The sequence below is a fragment of the Equus quagga genome, chromosome 8, assembly GCF_021613505.1.
Source record: "Equus quagga isolate Etosha38 chromosome 8, UCLA_HA_Equagga_1.0, whole genome shotgun sequence".
In the NCBI taxonomy this organism is placed as follows: domain Eukaryota; kingdom Metazoa; phylum Chordata; class Mammalia; order Perissodactyla; family Equidae; genus Equus; species Equus quagga.
Window position 1 is genome coordinate 129319214 of NC_060274.1, and position 25193 is coordinate 129344406.

A 25193-nucleotide genomic window follows, 5' to 3' on the forward strand; every position below is an offset into this window, starting at 1 on the left:
CAGCTCTCTCGCTCCTCCGTATCTTGTCTGTGTGTTCCAGCCCAACAGCAGCAATGACAACATACAGTCCATCACCTCTGGGGACTGGGACGTGACCAAGATCCTGTCCTACGATGAGAAGCGGAATAAGATGTAAGTGAGAATCAGGCCATGTGGCCAGGCTGATTACAACCCCAGGGCTCGTTTTACTGCTGACTGGGACACATTAATTATTTTTCAGTCAAATCACACTCACCGAGCACAAATTATGGCACAAGGGGCCTCATCTTTCCCTCTTAGACAGCATCTCAAGGTCCTAGTTTCTTCATGAAAATATGTCGTAGATTCCATCTGAGAGCCCCCCTTCCAAGGTCACAGGATGGTCATGATGAGATTGAGCTTGTAACCAGGCCTGTGGATGACACAGTGGCCACAACAGTGGTGTACTGTTTTCTCTTGAGTCTCTCTTCATTCCAGGCACCATGCGAAGTTCATTATGAGCGTTATCTCATTCAACAGAACAGTTCCAGGAGCTGGTTCACTGCTTTCCCCGTTTTAAAAATAAGTAAGCTAAGACAAAACAAAGCTAACTAATTTACTCCAGGTTGTTCAGTCGGTGACATGTGGAGCTAGGATTCAACCCGGGACATTGGAAGTCCAGGCCCAGATGCTCTTCGTCCTCCCTTGTCATGCGATGAAAGCCAAGGCTTCCACCTCTGGGGTCCTAGGTGAAAATCAGCCGACAAGAGTCACTGATGCAGGCCCTATGTCTGGACTGTAGTAAGCATTCTCAGGCCCTTGCCCTCCAGGAGGCCAAAACCTTGTAAGGAAATTCCCTTGTCCAGATCCAGGTGTACACCACCATCCCCACCCCGACAGCAGAGCCCTACAGGCTGTTACAGGAGATGCCTCAGGCCGCCAGGGGTCTGCATTGGCGTGTCCCTCAGCCCACGGGTGTGTGGCTGCCCCCAGCCCTACTCGCTCACGTAGCTGGACCTGAGCGGGAGAATTGCTCGCTCTAGGTCACTGAACGATGAAAGTCTCTAAGAAGTGTCTGAGCAGGCAGAGGCTGGTATGTGACATACAAACCTGCCTGAAGCCAACTAACTTCTGTGCGCCTGCTGGTCTTTGCAGCTACTTCCTCAGCACGGAAGACCTACCGAGGAGACGCCAGCTCTACAGGTAGGTGCCCCCTGCCCCTGCTCGCGGCGGCTCCCCTGGGGAGGGCCACAGGGCTTGGCAGAACTGCGCCTCTGAGCGTTACCTTAGGAGGCAGCACAGAAGAACCCCCACCACAGATGAGTAGCTATAAAGTCTGAAGAGAAATAACAAAAAATGCAGAAGCCACCAAATTTGAAGCTTGATATTGTTTTTCTTCTTTTGTCAAGTTGAGTATTCCTCCCCACTTATTTTCTCCTCCTATAACTGGGGGACTTGTAAACTGTCTTTCCTTTCCACCATTATTCAAAGATTGACTTGGCGGGGTTATTCTCAGCTGGGCTGTTATAGGAGGGAAAGCCTGGTTCGGGACTTTGCCAGTGGACTGGGGGCTGGAGGCCAGTTCAACTGTCTCTGTGTCACGGCTAACTTGCTGTGGGATGTTGGTCAATTTCATAATCTCAAAGAAAGCAGAGGAAGGGTGACCTCTGAATCTTGGGAGAAGGACAAGGTGTTTTCCGGAATCTGTCCCTCTTTAGCATAAATTCTGTCAACTGCTCCAGTTACTATTCTCATCAGAGAAAGTTTTGGTTCTGAAGTGGGATTCGTCCTGAGAACTTTCCTCCGGCATAGTGGAGGTCAAAATGGGGCAGTCTGTTACCTCCTCAAGGTTTTCCAGACTAGAAGGAGGGTAACAACTGGCTACTGTCTCCATGCACATAGGCCACTTCAGAAGACACCGTTCCATGTAGACCTAAGGGCTTGAGCTGGGTGACTTGTAGTCTGGGATGAGCCTCTTTCGCCCTACCCTCGCCACTGGGACATTGGAGAAGGCCCATCAGGTGGATGACTATCTCTCGCCATCCTCCATTGGTCCCTATGCCCAGAGCATAATGACCTACATAAGGGGTCCTTTTGGAAGTGAAGAAAACCCCAGAAAATCTACATGGTCACAGACTTCCTTGTCTCTGTAGACTTCTCACCGCTGCACATCTACCAGGACAACTATATCACTCCTGTCACCAAATTCATAGAAGGTGATCAAGCAGACTGCCGTAGACTACCTACCCTTTCCTCTAACGTATGCGATTAGAAGGCTGTCTTCTCTCTCCCATGAAATATCCTCACTCTTGTAGACGGGTTTCCTACTGGAAACTATGGTTAGTGTGGACCCTTCCCACGGAAAATGCTCAGACGAGAGCTTCTTCCAGGTATACTCAAAGATACCCCTCAGTATCTTTCAACTTCTGGAAACACATTTTAGGCCTTCTTAGCATGAAATTGTACTTAGAGTGGCCCCAGGTGCCATCTTCGAATCGATTCCCACTCTTCTGGCTCCATTGAGTGAGAAGTGACGTCTCACCATTTCACTCTGTCGAGAGAACTGGGTTTAGATACAGCCAGAACTCAATTCAGCCCGTGTTTCTGGAGTCCTGCCTTGTCATTCACCTGTGTTAGGTCCTCTGAGAGAGTTCAAAACATGTCTGCTGTTCTCAAAATGCTGATCATCTCCTCAGAGATGAGAGACATGGGTATAAAGTACTAGGTAATGGTACTAAACGCTGTCCTCCCCTCACGTCAGGGACGTGCACAGGGCCTGAACAAAGCGTGGATGAGCAGGTACGCACTCCATAAAGCGAGAGCACTGAGAGCTCTTACACGTCGGAGGGATCTACCTGCCAGGGAAGGCTTCGTGGCCAGTAAAACCAGAGCCCGTGTTCAGGGGCATTCCAGCAGGGAGACAAAAGGAGAAAGGCCCAGCGGTGAGCATCAGGGGCTCCAGAACACCTTTGGTAGGAGAGAAATCAGTCAGCTGGAAGTACAGAGCTGGGGCATCTGGGTCTTGACCACTGTCACTGTTTCCTCCCTGCCTCGGTTCACGCCCTGCTGTCCTTGTCCCTCCAGTGCCAGCACCGTGGGCAACTTCAACAGGCAGTGCCTGTCCTGCGACCTGGTGGACAACTGCACCTACTTCAGTGCCTCCTTCAGCCACAGCATGGACTTCTTCCTGCTCAAGTGCGAAGGTAAGTTCCTGCCAACGTTTCAGACCCGCTCCTAAATCCATGCTGAGACCCGCGGGCAGGCACACTCACGGGCCGCGGAGGCAGCTGCCGTGGGAGCCTGTTCCGGAACAGGTGAGGATCCCGCCCACCCCATGATGTCGGCTGATGGGAGCAGGGATACTGGCTCACCTCTCGGTCTGCTGCCCTGCCGATATTTTACGTTTTATGAAGGTTTACAGCTTATCAGAGCTTTCTACACACTGTGCCAGTTAATCCCAAAGTTCATCTACATTTTCCACCAAAAAAAGTCCTGTGAGGTAGTTGTGGTAAGTATCTTACACAGTGATGAAACCAGGCCACCTAGAAAGATAATAAAACAATTTCAAAGGTCAACTTCTTTAGCATAAGGATTGAGATTATATAAAAGAAGTCTCAGACAGGGGGAAAAAATTATTTTCCTATGACCCGATTTGTGGATAATTTATCCCAAACTTCAGAAAGTTCTTGATCATACCAATCAGCATACACAAAACAGCATGCCATGTCTCATTGTATATACAAGGAAATATCTTTGCATCTTGTCCTCATATCTTGGAAAGATAAGATATGAACTCATGAAAAGGTAGGTAATAATAAATATGGTCATAACAAAATTCACCTCAGAGAAGACCTAGTGAGTTCACCTCAAAGAGTGAAAATACGCTGCAGGTGACAGACAGAGCAATTCAGTCCCGCGAGTCACAGATGGAGAATGAAGAATTGTTATGAGAACGATGTCTTTGATAGCCTTTGCCAGCTACTCCACAGTACATGACCTCATCCTCTTTTTATCAGTGTCATCATCTAAAATCTTGAAAAGCCACAGAATGGGAGGACTCAGTCCCTTGATCACCACAAGCTCAGCCCCAGGCATTTTTCCAAGATGATGGGGAGACACAAGGAGGGGCTTCTGAAATTCAACATTAGCCCCCAAGTCCCCTCAAAGTTTCTCTTACCAAACTCCTCTTTCCTGTGCTTCCCAGGAAGCAGACCACTGAGCATCCGAAGTCACAGGGTGCTATAGGAGGAAAGAACCTAAGAGCCTATCCACCCACTTAATTTATCAGAAGCCAAACCTGCTGCTGGAAGTTAGGTGGATTCCTTGACTCCTGCTGAGTCAATGATGCACAGAGGACCAGCATCAAGTCTCCTGGCTCCCAGGCCAGTGAGACCCATTGGACCATGGCAGGATCTTCATGAAATTACAACTCGGAAAAGTGTAGAGATTTATGGGGCATAGAGACTGGGAAAATGTGGCAAGCAGACACATTAGGAGCCAGAGACAACAGTGACAGGAGCTACATAATCAGAGATCTGAAATCTTTTCTATAGAAGTAGGAAGTGACTTTAAAACACAGAAGGTCATGATAAGATACAGAAGGGAAATATTGAAGTTGATTTAAAGAAGAACATCACACACAAGAATGGTTGATTGAGAAAGGTGATAGAACCGCCATCACGGAAGATCTTTAAAAGAAGGCAGGTCCCACTTGCCAGAAATGGGCTCAAATATAAGGCAGAGAGTGAGCTGGAGGGCCTTCAAGATCTGTGGTTTTAACTGGTCCAGGCAGTGACAATTTGGATTTCTAGTTCTGGAGTTCTCCCTGACTCTCTGTAATATTCGCTCCCTGCACTGGTCCCTCACAGAACCTAGCGTCTTATTTGCTGACAGTTCCTTTCTCTGCCTCCCTTTGGAGGTCAGAAGCTCCCTGCTAAGTTATGCGGGATCTTCTCAAACCACAGTGTAGTCTGGATGACCTCATTCTAACAACTGGCAGCCTTTTGTTGTTCGGTTTCCACAGAGCACCAGCCCTGGGATGAAATCGAACAGGCTCCCCCAGGAGACCTACGCCCTGGATTCAGGCAAGGATGTTCCCGCATCCCATATGATGGACGTGAAAATGGCAGCCGCCTTGGGGGGCCATTTGGACAGTGTGTTTTGAGATCACTGAACAGTTGTTCTTGTGCAAATTTCCAGTCTGCCTGCTAGCACTTCATCCTTAAGGAGGGAATAGCATTTCATTTTACATTTATGTCCTTGCCAGTTGGGGACGTTTTCTTTTGCTAAGGCTGCTTGTATTGTGGTCTTCGAATGTTTAGTGTGAAGAGATGGCTCCTCAGCGTCACTGTGGAGGGAAACAGAGGCAAAGAACAAGTACAACCCCACTAGGTCAGACACACGGCCGACTCCGGCCACTGAGACCAGCATGATCCCAGCTTCAGAAGGGATGCGGTGTCCTGCCCCACAAATGCATGGATCACCACCAGTAATCGATAGGAATACGTCTCAGAGATCATCTAATCTAATCTGCAACCTCTGCTCCATTTTATTAAGAAACTGAAGTCTTAATTGATCATGGAGTTGTCACCCCCAGATTTTCTGAGTCATTTAAAATCTATTTAAATATTTAACCTGTTGCCTCCTCTTAAGATAAGCGTAAACTAGCCCTCTTCTCGACAAAATTACTCTTTAAAAATTTTTCTAAAATAACCAGTTTTCTGGCTAAAGAAACATAAATGCCCAAATTAACCTCTCCTCCAAAACCTAATCAAAACCTTGTTTTTAAAAAGGGATTTTCTAAGAAGACCTAAATTTACAAAGACAACAAAATGGATGCGGCAACAGCAGCAGCCAGCTTTAGGGGCGTGGACACCGTTGGGGGAGATAACTGAGTCAGCGGAGCCTCAGAGCCGAAGGCCTCTCCTGCAGCAAGCACCCTGAGGAGCCCCCAGTCTCCTCCTCAGGGCTTGGGGATGATGCCTAAGGGATGAAAAGAGCGATGGATATGAAATTTCAAGAGAAGTGATTACGCCCCCTTTGATTGCGTGGGACTTTGTGTTGGGGAAGAGGAATCGAGAAAAGCTCCACAGATGAGGTAGCATTTCAAATAAATGGGGAGGTAGGATTTAGAATGTGGAAAGCAGTCCAGAGGAGAAGGCGCAGCATGAGAAAGAGCACAAGGAACATTCTAAGATCACGTGGAGGAATTCCGCTGCAGCCTGTCAACCACAACCAATCTAGCGGATACGTGCGTTTAAGAAGTCCAATGTAACAACCCAAAATAATTTTAAATAATTTGACTTTTCTGCACGTTTCTCAGTAGACGGTAAAGTAGACTCAAATGTGTAGCCCACAGCAGCATTTGTTAAACCTCCTCTCCTCTTTATTTCTTCCACACCCCAGAGCTACTCGGAGAGACTCTTGGAAGCCTTTGACCAAAATGACTTCTCCACCCCCAGCCTTAGAGACTTTCCGCCGCCCCTGCTCCTGCAGCACTTTATTATGGAGATAACTTAGCCTCTCAGATGCAGCCAGAACAAAAAAATCTTTCCATTTTAGGCTGAGGGAAAATGTAATGGCAATTAGAGGATTCTCTTTGGTGAATTAAGGAAAGGGAATCGTGAATGCTCCCATATTCAAAAGTGTTCGGCCCATCGCACAGAGAACTACAAATGGTTCAGTTTGGGCACAGGCAATTATAGTCAAAGCATTTAATAACTAGGGCCAGGTGGACACCAACCAGCCAAGATAGGCGCCCAGTCAGAGCAGACACAAATGTCACACCACGTTAGTTCCTAAGGGTGGGGCATCGTCTCGGCAGCTATCGCGTCATGAAATTGCCACAGCCCCAGATAAACACAGTCATTCTTCTGATTTTCTGTGGACCTTCATTATGATAGTTTTTGGTAAACTTATCTAATATGGACCCGTCCCCTTAACTTACCTTGCAGTGCTCAGCGTTGTGACTTCATCAGAGCTGATTGTTGCTCCTCAGTGGTTTGTGATCAGTACTTCTATTTAATTCGTGCTTTGCCATGTTCTCCTAATCTCCAGGCATTCTTGCCCAGTATATTTTGTCCATCTTCATCCCTGGAAAGTGTTTTTAGTCTTATTGTCCTGTGCTTTCTCCTCTAATTTTTCATAGACATTTCTTCTGTGGTTTCACAAAGCTTGCCATTTCTATATTTCCTTATAATTCTTAATTTTCATTAAGTATGTAATAACTTAAAATGCATAAATTATTTTTATGCCTTTGTACTTAGTTACATTAAAAGTAGATTAATATAGGTAAGTAAAGACTGAGAGGTGTTGGTAATGCTCAGTCCTCTCATTACCTAGCTGGATTTCATCTCTCTGTGTCAGTATTTAATCTGAAAGGCATGGGTTTCAGAGCATCACAGAGTCCTCGCATGAGGGACACCGGTGGACCACATTCAGTAGAGACTTGTGGAAATGCACCTATTCATTTAAGACAGAGAGGGTTAGATTTCTTTCCAGATCTCCAGGGTCTGGCAATGAAGCCGCTGCATCCAAAATATTGTATCATGATGGAAGATTTTTTCATGATTTTTCAGGATATACCAGTAAGCTTTTGGTTTACACACTTAGTTGATCTTCTCATTGACCCTGTAAAAGGGATAATAATATAAATACCTAATATTTGTCCAGCTGTTTATAATTTGAAGAATAAATTACTTATATAATGTTTGATGTTTATATTCCCGTTTCTGATTCCTTGCAATTTATACTCTAGCAACAAATAAATCTGCTTAGAGTTCCCTGCCCGGAATGTACTATTTCACATTTGCACTTGTTGGTCTTTCACTGCCTGATGAACTCCCGGACATTCTCCAAAGCTTTTTTCAGGCAAAGGCTGGCTTCCCTCCCCTTGCAGGAGGGAGGAACCGGCAGTGGTGAGCCTGCCCAGGCAGCGTGGACATGGCGGCGGGTTTACCCTCAGACCGATGTCTCTGATGGGAACTCGATTCCTCAGCTGTCCAGGGACGCCCAGGTCAGAAGCCTGGCCGCCTCACCCACAGAGCCGAGACACACACCTTCGAGTTTCCAATAAACCCAGTCTCATCTTTAAAGAAAAAAGTACTCACCTTCTGTATTAATCTCCTGGAGCTGCCATAACTAATTACCACAGCTGAGGGGCTTAAAGCAACAGAAATGTATTCTCACACAGTTCTGGAAGCCAGAAGCCTGAAAGCAAGTTGTTGGTGGGGTCGGTTCCTCCTGGGGGTGTGGGGGAGGACCTGTTACATGCGTCTCTGGCGTCTGGTGGTTGGCGCACTCCTCATCACTCCTTGGCTTGTTGATGCGTCACGTGGCCTTCTCCCCTGTGTCTCTGGGTCCAAATTTCCCTCTCCTTATAAGAACACCAGTCACTGGATTAGGACCCACCTTAATCCAGCATGACCTCGTCCTAACTTGATATTTTCAAAGACCTTGTTTCAAAGTAAGGTCACGTTCACAGGTACTGGGAGTTAGGACTGCAACATATCTTAGGGGGTACGCGATTCAACCCACAACACCTCCCTTCTGAGACCCATATTGCCTTCTTGTCTAAGAAAGAGAGGAAAGAAAACTCTATTGTTGTTTTTCTCAGGGACACAAAATTGAGGGCAGCCACGTTAGACTTCGTAACAGAGATTATTCTTAATGGCTTTACCATGTTCTAGAAGGAGTGACAGGGGCCGTTGAGGAAAGTGATATGATGCAAACCATGTTTTTGGAAGAAAACTGCCATATTAGAGGGCGAAGAGCAGGTTCCGTGTAGAATTTCTCTGGGAATTCTTCTTCTGTGTCATAAAGCAATATGAATTCTCAAATTACATGGCACCATGCAGTTGTGTAGGGCTTTCTCTTCCCAACTAAATTCAGCCCTGAGAGCCACTGAACAGCTGACTCGGAGCGCCCAATTTACATAATTTGAGTTTCACAGTCAAAGCTGCTATTTAAGGAACTGGATTTTTCTCTTCAAACTGAATCCCAAGAACACAATTCATTTTCCTTCAAGTTTATCAAAAGAACTCAATCGATCTTGTTTCTAAGAAACATCCAAACTCCACCAGGGAAATGGGACCCGTGTAGGAATCAAGCCTTACTGCTTCGTACTGAACCATTTTTTATATTTTTAAAAATAAATAAATAAACTATTTTTCTTGGAACCAAAGATAGAACGAAAGCTTTGATTCCGATTCTGAGCAGAGAAAGGAATAGTCTGTGATAACGAATCCTGCCACCTCTGCGCTTTCACCCCCTTTCAGTGTTAAGTTGTGACTCTGGGAGCTCTCTCCCAATCTTGAAGATGTGTCTGCTCATAGATTCAGCAGCCTGGGTTATTATGACAAGCTTCTCCATCTTGAAGTCGAATTGAAGCAAACTATTATGACCCAAGCTTAAAATGAAGTGAGTGACTCTATCCTGTTTACTCTTCTTACAATTAAATGCCCCCTGAGACCCTGCATCGCCACTACCATGGCCATCCTCGTGGAGAGAGAGAGAAATCACGGGAACGGAGAGCAGCAGAGTATGGAATGATGCTCCACAGTAGGGTAGAATCTGGGCTCTCGCGCTGACTAGCTTTGTGACTTGGGCATGTTGGGGAAGCTTGCTAAGTCCTCCCTTTCCTCCTTCTGAGAATCGGGGGAATGACAGTACCTCTCTCATAAGGTTGTTGTGAGGGTTAATCAAGGTAATGCGTATAGAGTGCTTAGCATGGTACCTGATACCCAGTAAATGTTTAATAAGTGTTAACTAATACTGTTATGATCACGATTGTCATCATCATCATCACCACCTTGGTAATTGATTAAGACTGCCTTAGATGTCCACGTGCTACTAACTCAGAACCGACAAGTTGGGGCAGAGACTAAAGATAGTTAACATCCCTAACTCAGAGTTTCCAAATGTGAAAGAACATTCCTGTACTTCACCAGGCTGTTGCTGGGTCTGTGCTTACACTAGCAGGGTAGAAGTTTCCAGAAGTGACCATGGTTGCCCGAATCACAGAACATTAAGTCAACCATCTGTTAGGCTTGGAGATGAAGCACCTGTTGATTTCACGGGTATGAATGCCTAAGGGTCCCTCACAGCCGGTTCTTGGCAGAGTTACGAAGTAACCAAACTTTTTGAAGTTCTCTTTGGCACTTGATATTTCCTCTTTCTGAGCCGTTTCTTCTCTTGACTTACTCCTTCCGGTGCCCAGTGCTGCCAGCTGCCCTGGTGACATCCTATCCTTGGGAAACATAAGTTATTGGGAGGAAATGCACACTCAGGTGCTATTGTGTTATGTTGGTCCTCCTGAGTTTAGTCAGAACAGAACAGTGAATAAGGCAGGGATGAAAAATAGCTGTCAGTCTCGCACACCAGCTCCACTTGGTTGTAAGTTGGTGGCTGCGGCATTGTGGATGAGAAGGATTCTGAGGCCAAGTCAGGCTCAGCGAGAAAGAACCTCATGAGCGGTTGATTGGTTATGGCTGTCACGAGCAGCAGTGAGCGAGAAGGTGGTGCCCACATGCCACACCTCTGTCACATTTGGTGTCATCTCCTGAAAGAAGTCAATACATCCTTAATGATGAAATTTCAGCTCTGTACTGTCTGAGGTGGAGCATATTTAGGGGTTTGAGGTCCATCCTGAGCTCAGCGTGTCCTGCAGAGTGAAGTGCAGCAGGTATTTCTTAAAGAGGATGCAGTACCTAAATCACTGTAGCCATTTGAGATAAAAGTGACAGCATGTGACTTCAGAAAACAGAAACCTGCCCTCACAAAGACACATGTGTGGAGCTGCTGTTACTGGATGGAATGGAAATGGCTACTAATCTTGACGCCACTACAGAAATTCTCCTGAGGGAAGGCTGTCGCCCAGGGTTCTGATGGAAGCACAGCTCTGCCTGTCGTACATCTTCCGATTGGGGAGAAGAAAGCTCCAGATCCCTCCGCAGTGGCCCAGGGGGAATACTGGTTCACACTCACTCCTTCAGTGTGCATCTAAGCAGGTGGGCCTGCTTACATCCTGATCCCCTGTAGGCATTAAATATTCTGCCTCTAGTGAAATTATTTCAAATAACTCACACCCAACTGTAGAAAAGTAGCCCCAGAGCTAGAAAAATAATAAATAATCTGCCTCCTCATTGACAAAACTGTATTGTTACCTTCAAACATGTAGGGTGGTATCAATTCCCAACAAGAGGATCTGAGAAGGGGAAGACACATGGTTTAGCTCTGCGAGCTGCCTCCCACAGCTCCTCCCACAGGTTCCCAGGTGTTAACCTGAGCTGCCCTTCTTAGTTCTGAGTTTGTCCAAGTGAGTGTTCAGAACCAGGTTGGAGACTCCTTGGAGGGTTGCTAGTGCATGAGTAAGAGCATCTGTTCACTCTCTCAGACATGTGGAGCTATTCCCACTGAGGCTGCAGGTGCCGAGAACAAGGAGAGAGACTCAAGGCAGGCTGGATCATTAGCATAATTTACACGAATATTTTGGAAGATGCTAAACTCATCAGTAAATGCTGCCAGACCCCAAGCAAACCCTCAGTAGGAGCTGTATTGCTCCCCCATAACAACCAAACAAACATCTCCTGTGGCAAAGGGCCTTCTCAGCCTCCCACCTGACACCCTGCCCAGTCACCGGGCAGTGTCTGAGCCATGCTGGTACCTGGTATCATGCTCTGACAGTCTTCTACTTGGAATGTCCATCAGAAATAAATAACACCATGTGGTGCAATAAAGAGTGTGCTAGAACCCTCCACTCCTTTCATTCCCATCGCCCTGACTCCAGTAGTGAATCCTTCACTGGTCAGTTTCCTTCAGGGTCCCTCTGGCCAGTCCACTTTGCTGCTGACCACCAGATCATATTTCCTAAGGACTGTTTCTTTTCAGAATGGCTTCCTGAGCGCACACATTTCTCTCTTTTCTAAGTAAAATGGTGGAAGAAACATAAAAAAAATAAATGGCACCACTGGGCCACTGGAAAGGGGGCCACCAGCAGACCAGAACATTGAAGAATTTTTGAAAAGTAAGTATAAACGGATCACATTGAAAGTGAAAGGAAAAGACTAGGATACGTAGCACGACTGGTGGAAGACGTGATCACCAAAAGAATAAAAATAAAAGTTGGTTTTCCCGCAATTCTGAACTCTGGGGTAACCCTCAGGTCAGAGGCTGCAGCAGGAGCACGTCGTGGACTGCGATGGGACTGGTTTAAGGGGCTCTAGGGGGAGACGCCCAGCCCCTGCTCGCACAGCTGCGGGCTAACGTATCATCCTGCAGAACAAATAAACAGGACACTCGGCTGTGGAAGACCCTAGAGTGGATGGCGGCCAGAATGAGAAGTGGGGCTGTGCCTCCGATAACCTCCAGGACAAGGAGCCCAAGCACAGTGCCTCCACCTCAGGAGAGTGGCTCCCTGCTGCCCCCTGTCCACCACCTGGATCCTGCATCTGTAATAGCTGAGGGGATGCCCTCCTGACCAGGACCCTCACCTCCACGTGGCAACAGCCAACCAGAGATCACTGAGGCCCAGAAGACCCCTGAAAGAGAGGCCTCAAACCGAACCCCAGGAAAAGGAGCCCCAGGAGAGACATTTGAAAGATCACTTCTACTAACTGCAGTAAGTCTGACGGTAAACATCCTCCAAGAGATTCCAGCAGGTCCCACATCTGTAACACGAGAACAGGCCGCAGCAAGTAAGGTGTAAACTGACTGATGGAAACTAAACAAAATATTTACCAATTTTTTTTTTTTAGTTTAGAAGAAAAACTGAATAGATGGGGTAATTGTAAGCCCCAGTTTCCCCAAGAAAGCCCTGAGATGAAGCCTGGCGAAGCTCGGTCAAGGCCGGGTGACTGAGTGACTGCTCCCTTCACTCTCGGAAGTGTCTTTGTTTGGCCAAAGTTGTTAGCAGAACACCACCAAATAGTCATCTGGAAGATCCAGCAGAAGGAATTCCCAGAAGGCCATGCAGCTGGACAAAGGTAAAAAATCAGAGAAAGCTTGAGAGAGATGAATAATAGACCCAAGAAAAGCAGTCTGCCTTGTAGAGCTTCTAGAAGGAGAGATTTGGGAGTATAAAGGGGAAAAAAAATAAGATATAATGGGGAAAATTTCCACTGAGCTTTGAATCATTAGAGAGAAAAGAACTACTGAATGTCTTATAAGAATTGTGGAAAAGCCCTCAAGTTAAATTCCTCCTAATGAAATGTGGCAGTTCAAAGGTTAGAAATTATGTAAGGTTACAGTGAGAAAAAGTAGAGTTTTTTTTTCTTTTCTTTCTTTTTCCTTTTCTCTTTTTATTTTAAATACTCTGATTAGCATCAGACTTCTTGGCTTCAGAACAGCCTGGGGTGCAGTGGAGCAAGGTCCATAAAATGCTGCTGGTGGAAAACATTTTTAACTTTCAGTCCTGTGCCCACGCAGCTCCTGTTTGTAAAATGGGCAGAAAAAGGAATTTGGGGATATTAAATACGTGCAATTTACCACTCACACATCTGCCCTGGAATGCACACAACTGCAGTTAAAAGAAAGTGGCTGATCAAAGAGAAAGGAAGAAATGAGAACTAAGCAACAATGAGCAGAAACTAATAAACTGGTAAAAAAATTATAAATCATTACTGGATAAAACTTAATGCAATTGTTATTAAAGATTCCTAAAATAAAAGTGTTTAAAAAACTAGAAAAAAATCTACATGATTTCAACAAGTTCTGACTAGTGCACATCTGTTGGTAGGAGTTGGGGTGAGAGGGAGATGAGAGAAAATGGGGTCCGAGCACTGAAGGGCAGGAATATAGGCCATTAATTTCGATGGGGAAGGACAGGTTCTCAGCAAATGGGAAAACTGGATCTCCATGTGCAAAAAAACGAAACCAGACCCCCATCTTACACCGCACACAAAAATCAACTCAGAGTGGATTAAAGACTTCAATGTAAGACCTGAAACTGTAAAACCCCGAGAAGAACACACAGGGAGAAGCGTCATGACGTCGGTCTTGGCAATGATTTCTTGGATTCAACACCAAAAGCACAGGCAACAAAAACAAAAATCAATAAGCTGGACTACGTCATCCTAAAAAGCTTCTGCACAGCAAAGGACACAATCAACAGAGTGAAAAGACAACCTACGGAATGGGAGAAAATACTTGCAAATCAGTTATCTGATGAGGGGTTAATCTCCAAAATAAGCGTCTGTTTTAATTTATGGGCTGTCAGTCCCATCCCCACCCTTTGTGTTGGCTACCAGGAAGCTGAGAGCAACATTTCTAGCCTCTGTCGGGAGGTCTTTATAGCACACATTTCATATACTAACTTTTCTCCTGGATTTTTCTTTTTTTTTTTTTTTTGTCCTTATTTTCACATTGTTCTACTTTTCTCACCTACTCATTTTAAGCTTACTTTATTTTTATCTGTCATTTATCTTTCTTATCGGCCTTAAATCCTTTTTGCCACAAGATCCAGGGCAGACAGATAATAGATGAAAGGGGAATGACTGACTGACCAAAAAATTAAACTACTCCTTCCACTTGCATTCAAGGCTGTCTACACTCTGGCCCCATCCTGCTTATCTCAACTATAAACACTTTTTCTGGGTCAGGGCTTTTCAAACAGTTTTAGCAGCACAACCAATTTTCAAGTGAAATGTTAAAGAAACTTACATAAAACAGATAAAAATGATGTCTTATTAGCATTAAAATATTTTATTAGTTCAAAAGTAAGGCATGTGCCTTTCAGTTCAATCAGAGAAAATGATGAGACTGTTTTGGTGAATACAAATATATAAATTATAAATTAGGGAATATAGGTAAAAGTTTCAGCCTTTTATTAATCAGCTTCAACATTCGTGAAAGTCAAACCGAGCCGTTGCAGAACCACTGCTGCCCTTCTGTTTAGCAGCCATTGCTGGAATAAATGGCTTAAGTTTTCCTAATACTATTTCAATACCTATAAAACTCTCTGCTTACTCCTTCTCGACCTGGTAAATGCCTTACACAACCTCCAAGATCCAACCCCATGAACTTCCTCTAATCACACCCTCGCTTTCTCCTTCCTTGGGGGCTCTGAGAGCATTTTTGCCTCTTTTACACTGCTGTATCTTGTGCCTCTCATTTCTAGGCGCTAAGCTCCCTAAAGAAAGGCCCTGTTTCATTGGCGTCTACACAGCAGCTTTGTAATAGACTGAATATTTGGTGAGCTGATACACAAATATTCACTGAGCCCAAGCAATGTGCCAGGATGGTAGTATGCACCTGTGTATTCAGGAGGTGTGGAGACCCAGTCCAAGCCCTTAGAGATGGGAGCCAATGAAAGCATTCCTCCCTCACTTCCTGTGCATCTCTGCTCACAGGTGCCCCCCTAATGCCCTATCCACTGTTGGCACTGTTTCAGTTCTCCCCATAGCGCATCTCACTCCTGCCACTGATGTTTGTATGGGTTTTCAATGCCTGTCTTGCCCACTAGAATGTCAGTCATCTCAATGAGTGCAGGAACTTTCTTCTACCCCCAATTTTGCTCCCAGTGCCTAGAACAGTGCCTGGTGCATGGTGGGTCATCAATGAATAAATATATTGTTGAAGGAATGAATATAATCCACACCAAAATACTAGGCTTGGAGGACAATAGAGACTGAGTTTTGAGTCACAATTGTACCCTAGAACTACCTAGACAGGAAACTAATTCACGTGCCCTTTTTAGGATGCTAAAAAGCTTTCATCATGTGGAAAGCCAAAATATTCTTTAACACATTATTTCCTGCCTCATAAAAGTACACTTATAGGATATGAAAATATGGACATTGATTTAATTTTTTAAACACAAATGTTATAAACAAAGAGAGAGGGTCAAAAGTAATAAAAATAATATGGTGTGCAGTTTAAAATCATATATTTAATGTGAAATAGATCAGTCTAAATGAATTTTCCCAGCGAATGTAGACCTTTTTGGCAGACTTTATGTGTTTGTTCTCTGTTGCTTCAGAAGGACGCCCTGGGGCCTGTGGATAAAGTTTCAGGGATCCATGTTTCAAATTAATATAAAGGAAAGTCATGAAGAGTTATAAGCATCATCGTATGGTTCTAACTGGACGTATGATATGCGTACACACCGTGACTGCAGAAGCTCCCAGTCCGGGAGTTCTCCAGGCAGAAACTAGGCCACCAGTGATCGAGAGGTCTTAGGAGGATCCCTTTGGACTTTTTTGGACTCGATGACATAAGGTTCTTGACATTGTGAGAGTCTTTGATTGTTCTTTTCTGATACTGGCCGAATAGAGCAACCGTAGGGAACATCCCAGGATCCAGGCAGATTTGGCACCTTCTCCAACATCTGGTGTCTCTGGCTGCATGCAATGGTACTTATTTTAATAATAAAAAACTGGACACATCAAGAGATCCTAAAGCACATTCTGAATCATCACCAAGAGTCACTGGCTCTATGAAGCCTAAAGCTTGTATTGGGCAAATTTTACTGAATTGTCTTTTTTAAAAACTTGATCTTTGTCGGGTAATGATGGGTGTGGCATCTCTTACACAGACCCGCCAGCGGCCCGTGTGCCGTGGGCCTCATGCCCCGGCCGTCTGGGGTGGGCTGTGCTTTGCCGCCTTTGCCTCACCTCGTAATGCCTTGGATAGGATTTGACTTCAGGTCTTTGATGGTATCAGAGCCTGATTTCATAATCTGTTTCATGTTTTAAAAAAGACACTCAGAATGAAGTCAATTTCTTCTTTCCCCTTAGTGGTTATTGGTGAAAAGTTTCTTCTTTGGATGTAAATAAGGAAGCATTGCTCTTCGGCTAAAGGACTCCTCACCTTGAACAAATGCTGCCAGTGCAATTTGACCAACAGTAAAATATCTATCCATCTCTTCCATCCATGTTTCAATAGTAGGTGACATTTTTTTAAAAACCAGGGAACATTATCTTATTGCCTAACACAGATGAATTACAATTATTAGGTTGGAAATATCAAGTAGCTCTTAATAAAAGTTTCCATTTTAGATAAGAAAACATAAAAAAAACTTGATTCCAAACTTGATTATTGATGCTAATGGAGAGGAAGAGAATAAGGGAAAGTGGATGCTTCTGTAGCCGTGCGTTTCTTCTCCTCCCACTCCCTACTGGTTAAGAGGAAGGTTGTAGACATGAATGCTTACTGGGGCAAGGAAGGGAGCATAAATGGGGGAATCCCGCTTTGTGTACTACGATGGGGCTGGTGGGGCATTTATGGCCATGGTGAGAACATCCTACGTCTGAAGAGAATAGCTGTGCTCAGCTCCAGTCAATTGTCACCATTCAGAAACTGTTAGATTTCTGGATCTTCCAGTATTTCAACAGAAGTTCAGAATCTATATTTTTTTGTAAAAATCTGATTTATAAATGTTGGGAACCAACTAAAATTTGAAAAATATTCCTTTTGGCTAAATAAAACATTTTCAGGCCACATCTGACCCACAAGAGACATCTACTCAAAGTGATACACTGATTGCCAAAGGGAATTTCTTATTGTTTCTCAGTCCTATTTATAAATTACCCACTTGGTTATCATGAAATAACCAAAGCCTACGTAGCCAGAGGGAGCCATAAGAGAAGTAGATGTGTTTAAGTCTCAAGGATCCAACCCTGGACACTCGTGAACCCACAGTACTTGTCACACTGACCTGTAAGAATGTTTTGAATCTACTTAAACCTAAGTTCTAGCTTGCCAGCATGACTGAGTGAGACCGTGTCCATATTAATACGCTGTTCCCATTGCGCCATACCAAATTGTCTTAAAGGATGTAAGGACATTTATCAATTATTCTGCTAGCCGTAAATTAATCTTTCTTTGATGCTTCAGGAAGCTCTTAGGCATTATCTGTGGCTTCCATCATTGATATGAACATTGGTCCCTGTGAGGAAGAAAGAATGTTGTCATGAAAGGATTGCGGTGATTGTCAACTCCACTTTCATTGCCTCATTGTCGAGGAAACCAAGGCACAGAGCTGTTAAATGACATAGCCAAGCCACACAGCTAGTTAATAGCACCAGACCCCATGCCATCTAACTCCCAGGCTGGTGCAGAAACTCCAGCTGTGATACCGGTCTTCTCATTTGTGTCCTGGTTAAAACAAGGGCTGGTCACCGAGAGCTTTGTGTGCTTGACACATTGTACATGGAGAAAGAACAAAAGAAGCCAACCTGGAAGATTTGTTAAGGAAAGCAAAGATCCAGGTCGCACCTTTATTCTCGTGAGCTCTGTTGGTTTCATGAACACCGGTCATACAGCTTCAGAGACGGGATAGCTCACTTTTGGGAGTGAATGAAGAAGACAGTTGTTTGAGCCACAGGTGCTGCCACCAGGAGATCTACTTTCTAACAATGAATCACCATAAAGGAGTCAGCAACAAGGGGCCCACAGTTAGGATGTTACCCCATATTCCACACATGTAAACTCATAATAATGCTAAGAGTGGGAGCTGCAAGCAATCGTATAAATCGTGGATGATCCCAATCTTATACATTGTGCATTTAGCAGAGTATAAAGAGTTTAATAAATATCTGATGGCTACAAATAGAAACTAAGATTTTTACGGATTGAAAAGGTATCTAGCGATTGTTGAGAAAAGAATTGTGTTGGCTTACCTTTAAAAAAAAGTCTCTGTCTTCTTCCCTTCTAGAAGTTAAATTAGACATATATTCTTGGTCAATATGCCACATTTAAAACATATTCCCTGGGTGCCAGCCCAAGTGGCTGAGTGGTTAAGTTCGCACGCTGCACTTCAATGGCCCAGGGTTTCACCAGTTCAGATTCTGGGCTCAGACCTAGCACCGCTCATTAGGCCACGCCAAGGCAGAATCCCACATAGCACAACTAGAAAGACCTACAACTAGAATATACAACTATGTGCTGGGGGCTTTGGGGAGAAGAAGAAGAAAAAAATAGAAGATTGGCAACAGATGTTAGCTCAGGTGCCAATCTTTAAAAAAAAAATTCCCTGAAAATAGTGCATGGTTGACCTTTTTCTTTGAAATTCTGACTCCCTGGACCAGTTTCCTTGTTATCGTCCCAATTATCTCATCACTTGGTGGTTATCTTGGACTAAGAGAGATTTCCAAGGAGGAGGGTGCCCATTCCCCCCTGATACCCAAAGGCTTCTTGAGAATCCCCAGTGGTGAAATGAAGATGCGTGCAACGCGATGGAGTTCTCAGTCAGACATGAACAACTGCTGCCTTCTTCATACAACAACAACAACAACAAAATGGCAGGGGGCGGGGTGTAGATTTAAAAAATGAATTTTCAAAAAGGAGCGAAACTCCCTACAAAGGGCTTGCTTCAGGAAATATGGGGCCAATAAGTCAGCAGCTTTTTCTCTTAATGGAGATAATGTAGGATCATCCATGTGCTTAAAATAGTCACATTCAAAGAAAGATGAACAGAGACATCTGGCTAAATGTTACAACTGCTTTCACGTTCATTAATTTTTTTCCCCCAGAAGAAGGTATTCAATGATGTTAGGCAGCTGCTGAACGAGAAGGCAGCGCTCCAAACACATTTTGAAAAGCCATCTATTTAAACCTTGTGGCTGTCAGTCCATACAGAGTGAGACAAAACGGACATGAATATAGGGAATGCGTGCACGCAGAATGACATCTATCCTATTAGACATATATATTTTAAGGTCTGTTGGCAAATATTTTAAGTTTTTATTACTTGTTTCCACGTAGAATGGTAATATGTGCTATTTTTAATCAGATATTATGGAGATAGATAATATAAAAGCTACGCTGGAATAGACCCTCTTCCAGAAACACACATTCTCTTTGAGATATCCCCTGGATGTTGAAATTTTAAATCAGCTCTTCCTCCCTCATCCTTCCTGGTCCTTTCTCTTTCTTCCCTCCTCTCCCGTCTCCTCCCCTCCCTCCATCATCAATTCAGTCCTAAAGCCTTTAGCTGGGGTAGGACAAAGCCGGCATCTGCACAGAGGAGCAGCCCATCCTGGGTGACTGTGCCCAAACCAGGTGACAAGGGAGCACCTAGGATGGGGTGTCAGAACCTGGGCAGGGCCAGGAGGGTGTCCAAGCAGGATGCCCCTGTCGTGCAAGGATTGTAGGGAGGACGTGCACCAAAATGGCAGCCTGGAGTGGAATGTGGAGCCCACGCAGGATGAGCAGGGTATCTTCCAGAGGGAGGTGGTGCAGAGTGATGGAAGATTATTTACATTCGGGGGATGGATCAACTCAGTAAGAAGACTGAGGATAATGAGAGCCAAGGTTCTCACTGTTGGCGATAAAAGTTACAAGGATGGGAAGGGAGAGAACTCGAATAAACACCTACGTGGTGTTGGACTGACTGGCGGTAGGAGATATGAGTTCCTATTTTCTGAATGCAGCGCTGTACTTCTGAACTGGATCCTTTGCTATAAAGAACATTACAGGGACAATTAGCAAAACCCAAATGGCGTCTGAGGATTAGACCACAGGACCGCATCCGTGTTAATTTCCTGAGTTCAGTGGCAGTGCTGTGGTCTTGTAGGAGACGGCCTTGTCTGTAGGAAATGTGCACCCCCAGAGCATCTGATGGGCAGCAGGTCAGCAGTTCATCCTCACGTGCTTCAGGGGGAAATCAGTTCTTCAAGTTGTACTTGCAACTTTCCCGTAAGTTTGAAGCTGCTGTAAAAGCTTTTTAAAAATTATACAATTTTTTTTCAAATAAATAAACTGTGCATCTAGCAAAGCCACTCCAAGGATCGAAGTGTAACAGTTACCCAGCGTCTAGGCGGCAGACGCAGCTGTTAGCAACTAGCAAGATCTCATTCTACAAACATTTTAAGTTTTCTAAAGAAAATGAGAAGTCAGGTAGAAAAGGCGTTGCCTAGGTTATTCTTTTCCATTCAAGACTTTTTTGTCTTCTGTAATATATTCTCCTGGGATCTGTTAAACACTGACCAGAAAACGTGTGTATGTTCTAATAATATATCTGAATATAATTATACTAGAGTATCATAGTTATAGTTTAGGGAGAAAATCTAGAATGCCTCCGCTGGGCTCTTTCACCCACACTGGTGTCTTATGCCCCCTTCCAACCGAGCTTCCAGAGAAACAGGTCAGAGCCATCTGTCTTTAAATGGTCATAAATCTTGAAATTGTAGTGTATTGACACTTCACTTTCAAAGCCAATTCTTAGCCTATGCACCTCAGAAATTTTTTTTCGTTTACCAACCTGACTTTTGACGATTTTCATTGCCCTGAACATCAAATGCAGCCTCGCCACTTTGCAAGTCGTGTTATCATTGCAGCTGTCAGTCATCTCAAACAACAATGCAGATAATCACATCTGTAAATATCTCATTAGTGTTCACACTTATATTACTTAAACACTCAATATATTTGCCACAAGGTATGCAGTAGGAAAAACAGAGGACGATATTATGGGAAAAGGCCTAGATTTCTGAGCAAATTTCGGAGCTGGCCCAAGAGTAATATTGGCTAACGAGCAATGACAGCAGTCTGGTCACTGTAGGCAGCTGTGGGTTAGGTTGACATCATAACTAAGAGTATCAAGCACTTGCAAATGGGAGCTCTGAGTTTCCTGTGGTTGGGTTAGTAATTCTAGAAGGAACTACAGGCTGCACTCTGATAGGCAAGATGTTTCCTCCATTCTGCCCAAAACCTTCCCGTGGCCACTCACGGCCACCAAATATGACCTCTCCTCTGAGTGGCATCTGGGGCTGTCCATCATTTAATATCAGCCTTCCAGAAGCATCTCCCCCGACTCTCTATGCAAACTCCGCAGCATGTCCTTTCTGGTGTCCACCTTTCAGAACCGCTCTGTACCTTCCCACATCTGTGTTCCTGTTCATTCCTCCTCACCACCTGATGGTCCTTTCCAATCTTTTAAGCTGTCACAATTCTACTCTTCCTTCAAGATTGTCTCAGTCACAGCAGCGTGACTCAGAGAAATTATTAAATGATCTTGATGATTAAAAAACTTCCTGCTATGCCTTGAAACCCTTTTCTTGTCTCTCCTTCTTTCATCGGGAAAATCAGCATTGGCTGCTTCCTTTTTCCCACTGCCCGTTCGATCCCCACCCCCTGATCTTCTGGCGTCCCCGCCCCACAAGCTCACCCAAGGCTGCTCTCACTAAGGTCCTTCTCGGTGACTACTTGCCTTTAGTTCCAAAAGAGGGAAGAGCAGAAGCCAGGCCCATAAACACAGTCTCTTCAGTGTGGAGTAAATTCGTTCATTTGGTCCAATAAGGAGAAAAGTGGAAAATCCGTTTGGAAAGATAGATGGAAGGAAATCGATATGTATAAGAATTGCAATGTAAGATAGTTGTGACTAACGTCACCTTGATTTTATGAACATATCTGTAGAAGAGTGTTTCCAGTGGGAAGCTTCACCTACAAGGTCACTTCTTGAAGAAAAAGAACTTTGCCATGAAACAAACCAGAGCATTCTGAGCAAAAGGTCCAGTCAAAACCGAGACTGAGAGGCATGAGGCACACTCGTAGGTTCGTGGAACTGTGAGTCATGCAGCTTAATAAGGAGCGTGTGCTGGGAGGCAGGACGGGGAAATCTGAGCAGGCTGGCCATTGGCATGCACAGGAGGGGTGGGCCTGGAGCTCTGCTCATTCCTCTGGCTCAGTCCTGTCGTGGTACTGCTGAGAGTCAGGACACAGCTGTGAGTGGGTGCGCCATCTCAATACCCCGCAGCCTGGCATCCAGCCCTTCTGGGCCTCAGTTTCCTCGTCTGTAAGATGGCTTGTTTCCTGGGTGTTTTTTACATATAAGCAGCATCCACATTCTTCTGCTTGAGCCAATCTCGTGTACTTCCACCCCTAAGTCAGTTCTTGGCTGGCAGCCGTAGCCGCTCTGATATCCAGAAGCGTGCTTGGAACACCCTCCATGGGTGTGGAGCTTAGTCAGCCAACAACTCACACAGCAGTCGCAGCATGTGCTCCCTGACTGACGCTCCAAAGGGCTAGAAGTATTCTTTTGTTTTACCTTGAGCATGTAGTTTCTCAGTCAAAAATAAAAGAAAGAGAGAGAGGGGAGGACAAGGAGAGGGAGGTCTCTGATCTCAGTCAATGCTCAGATTCTCTGGGGCCAGTTTGAAGAGCCAGCCAGTTGCGTGATTTTATATTCAGCCTTCGAAACAGTTATTGAGCCAGTGCAAGGTTGCTGCTCACAACTTGTTGGTACCACACGTACGCTGATGTTTTAGAGACACCTACACACCATGCAACACCGCGGAGAGGAGTTGGTTGGCGTTTTCACCCACCAGCCGAGGAACCCAGGAGTTCCCAGGGCCGGTTCTCGTCTCCAGGAGGAGGTGCTTCCTATTACAATCACCTTAGTGTCCTTTGGGTAGATGAACTGGACGTTTACTTCAGTTACTGTATGAGGGTGACTGAACCCTTTCCCTAGGCGTGGTGGCAGCCGTGAACCCTCTCCAGGACTTCAGGCCCCATCAGTGCCTCTTGCCTTCAACGTGGCCTTCACGCATTGCCCTGCAGTGAGTGGGCACTCCTCTTCCTCCTCAGCTACCCACCCCAGCTCTCACCTTATAAAAAGGACCACAGGACTCTCCATCTGGAAAGAAAGGGAGACGACATGGTGAGAGGAGAGTTGTCTGTGGCCGTCACTGACGAGAGCATGCCTGATCACCTTCCGTCAGGGGCTTTTCAGACCAGTCAGGAGCTGGAATCCTGAGACTGGGAGGGTCGCGATGGATATGTTGAAGCTTTCTTCCGTCACTGGTTGACCACAGATGTCCTAGTGCTAGGGAATAAAACCTCACCAACCAGGCGCCCCTGGTTTAGAGTTACTGAGAACTTACCCAGAGCTGAGTAGAAATTTAAAAAGAAAAAAAATCTTTGTTGACAAAACAAAACAACAAAGAAAGGCTGGTGAAGGGGTGTTGATTCTGCTCAAGAAAGCTGCTCTGAACTCCGCCTCTGCACTGATTTCCGTGTGATTCAGACACAGTTCAGCAGGTGGCGATTCCAGCCAATGTCTCTGTGAGTTGAAAAACATTATTGCTTTTTAAAAAGACTCTTGAAATCAGACTTCTCACAAATCCAGGTTAGTCTCTTTTCATTTAGTGTGAGTGGGTGCATTTTACTAGTTTTAATCAAGCTTCCTTTTAATGACAAGAAAGCTGGTAAAGACTGGGGGACGCTTGAACACTGTGGTGTCCCCCTGCAGCTCGTCTACTGGACAGTGAGACCCACGTCCGAGTCCCCTTCATGCTGTTTATTATGGGAAAGTGGATCTCTGTCTCCCCAGGGAAAGAGAGCTTCGGGGAACTTAGCTGGTAAAGCAAACTGCCAGCATGAGATTTTGACATCTTTTTCCAAAAATATGAAAGTGTTTGTATCTCTTCTTTGTCACAAATTGAACCTACATGAAATAATTTATGATGAGGATTTGCAAAGTAAAATGCAATCCATCTCTTTGCAAAAGCAGAATGCTGCCTGGTTTATCTCTCAGTGGAGTCCTTACGGTTTCAGGCTGGAGCACCTCCCCCACCTTCTGATTTCCCCGAGACGGGTTCCGACCTTTGCCTCTCTCATCCAGTCAGTTCAGTGCTTGGCCAGCTGCTGTATGCTAATAAGTGCAGGGATCCAAGAAATACATAGAGTTCCTGACTTAAGGGACGCATGTTCAAGGTGGGGAGAACACTTACAGAAGTGGCGTTTCATGTGGTCAGTGCACATTACAAAGATGTGTGCAGAAGGCTGGGAGAACCCAAAGGAACTCTCCAGTTGTGTGCTGGGAACTTTGCTGGAGCCAACAATACACATTTAAATAAGGCACCATCTTTGACCTCAGGGAAATTACAGACACATGGTGAGACTCCACCTAACAAAAATTCCTCAATTTAGACCCTGGAAGCTGCTCTCCAAGTCCACTGCAGTATTTCAGCCTGTCCTTTCCCACCAGCAGAGCCACCACCCATTTTACAGGTGAGAATATTAAGACACTTTGTGTGTCTTGCCCAAAGCCACGTGGCTAGTTAGGGCAGAGCCAGGACTAGAATCTGTATTTTTTTCTGCATCTTCATCCTCCAGGTGCCCATGACACCACTTTTGCTCTCTCTTGTGCACAGGGAAAATTAACATTTTGACTGATTGCTTTCCTCAAAAATCTCTTCCCCAGCCCTAAGTGTGCTGAGCCCTAGTGAAGCCCTGGACACAAGAGGGCACTGCCGCACTGCGCACTTGTGCCTCGCCTCCTAGGACTGCTGCGGGTCCAG

General features: G+C 45.1%; 1 protein-coding gene across 1 annotated transcript in view; it reads left to right on the plus strand.

Moving 5' to 3' along the window:
- Positions 1-25193, plus strand: part of DPP6 (dipeptidyl peptidase like 6) — a 753509-nt gene that overhangs the window by 675086 nt on the left and 53230 nt on the right. Inside the window, exons 14-16 of the mRNA XM_046670129.1 lie at positions 41-132; positions 1114-1161; positions 3043-3161. Of these exons, the coding sequence (XP_046526085.1) occupies positions 41-132; positions 1114-1161; positions 3043-3161 (259 nt within the window). The remainder of the gene's footprint in view (positions 1-40; positions 133-1113; positions 1162-3042; positions 3162-25193) is intronic.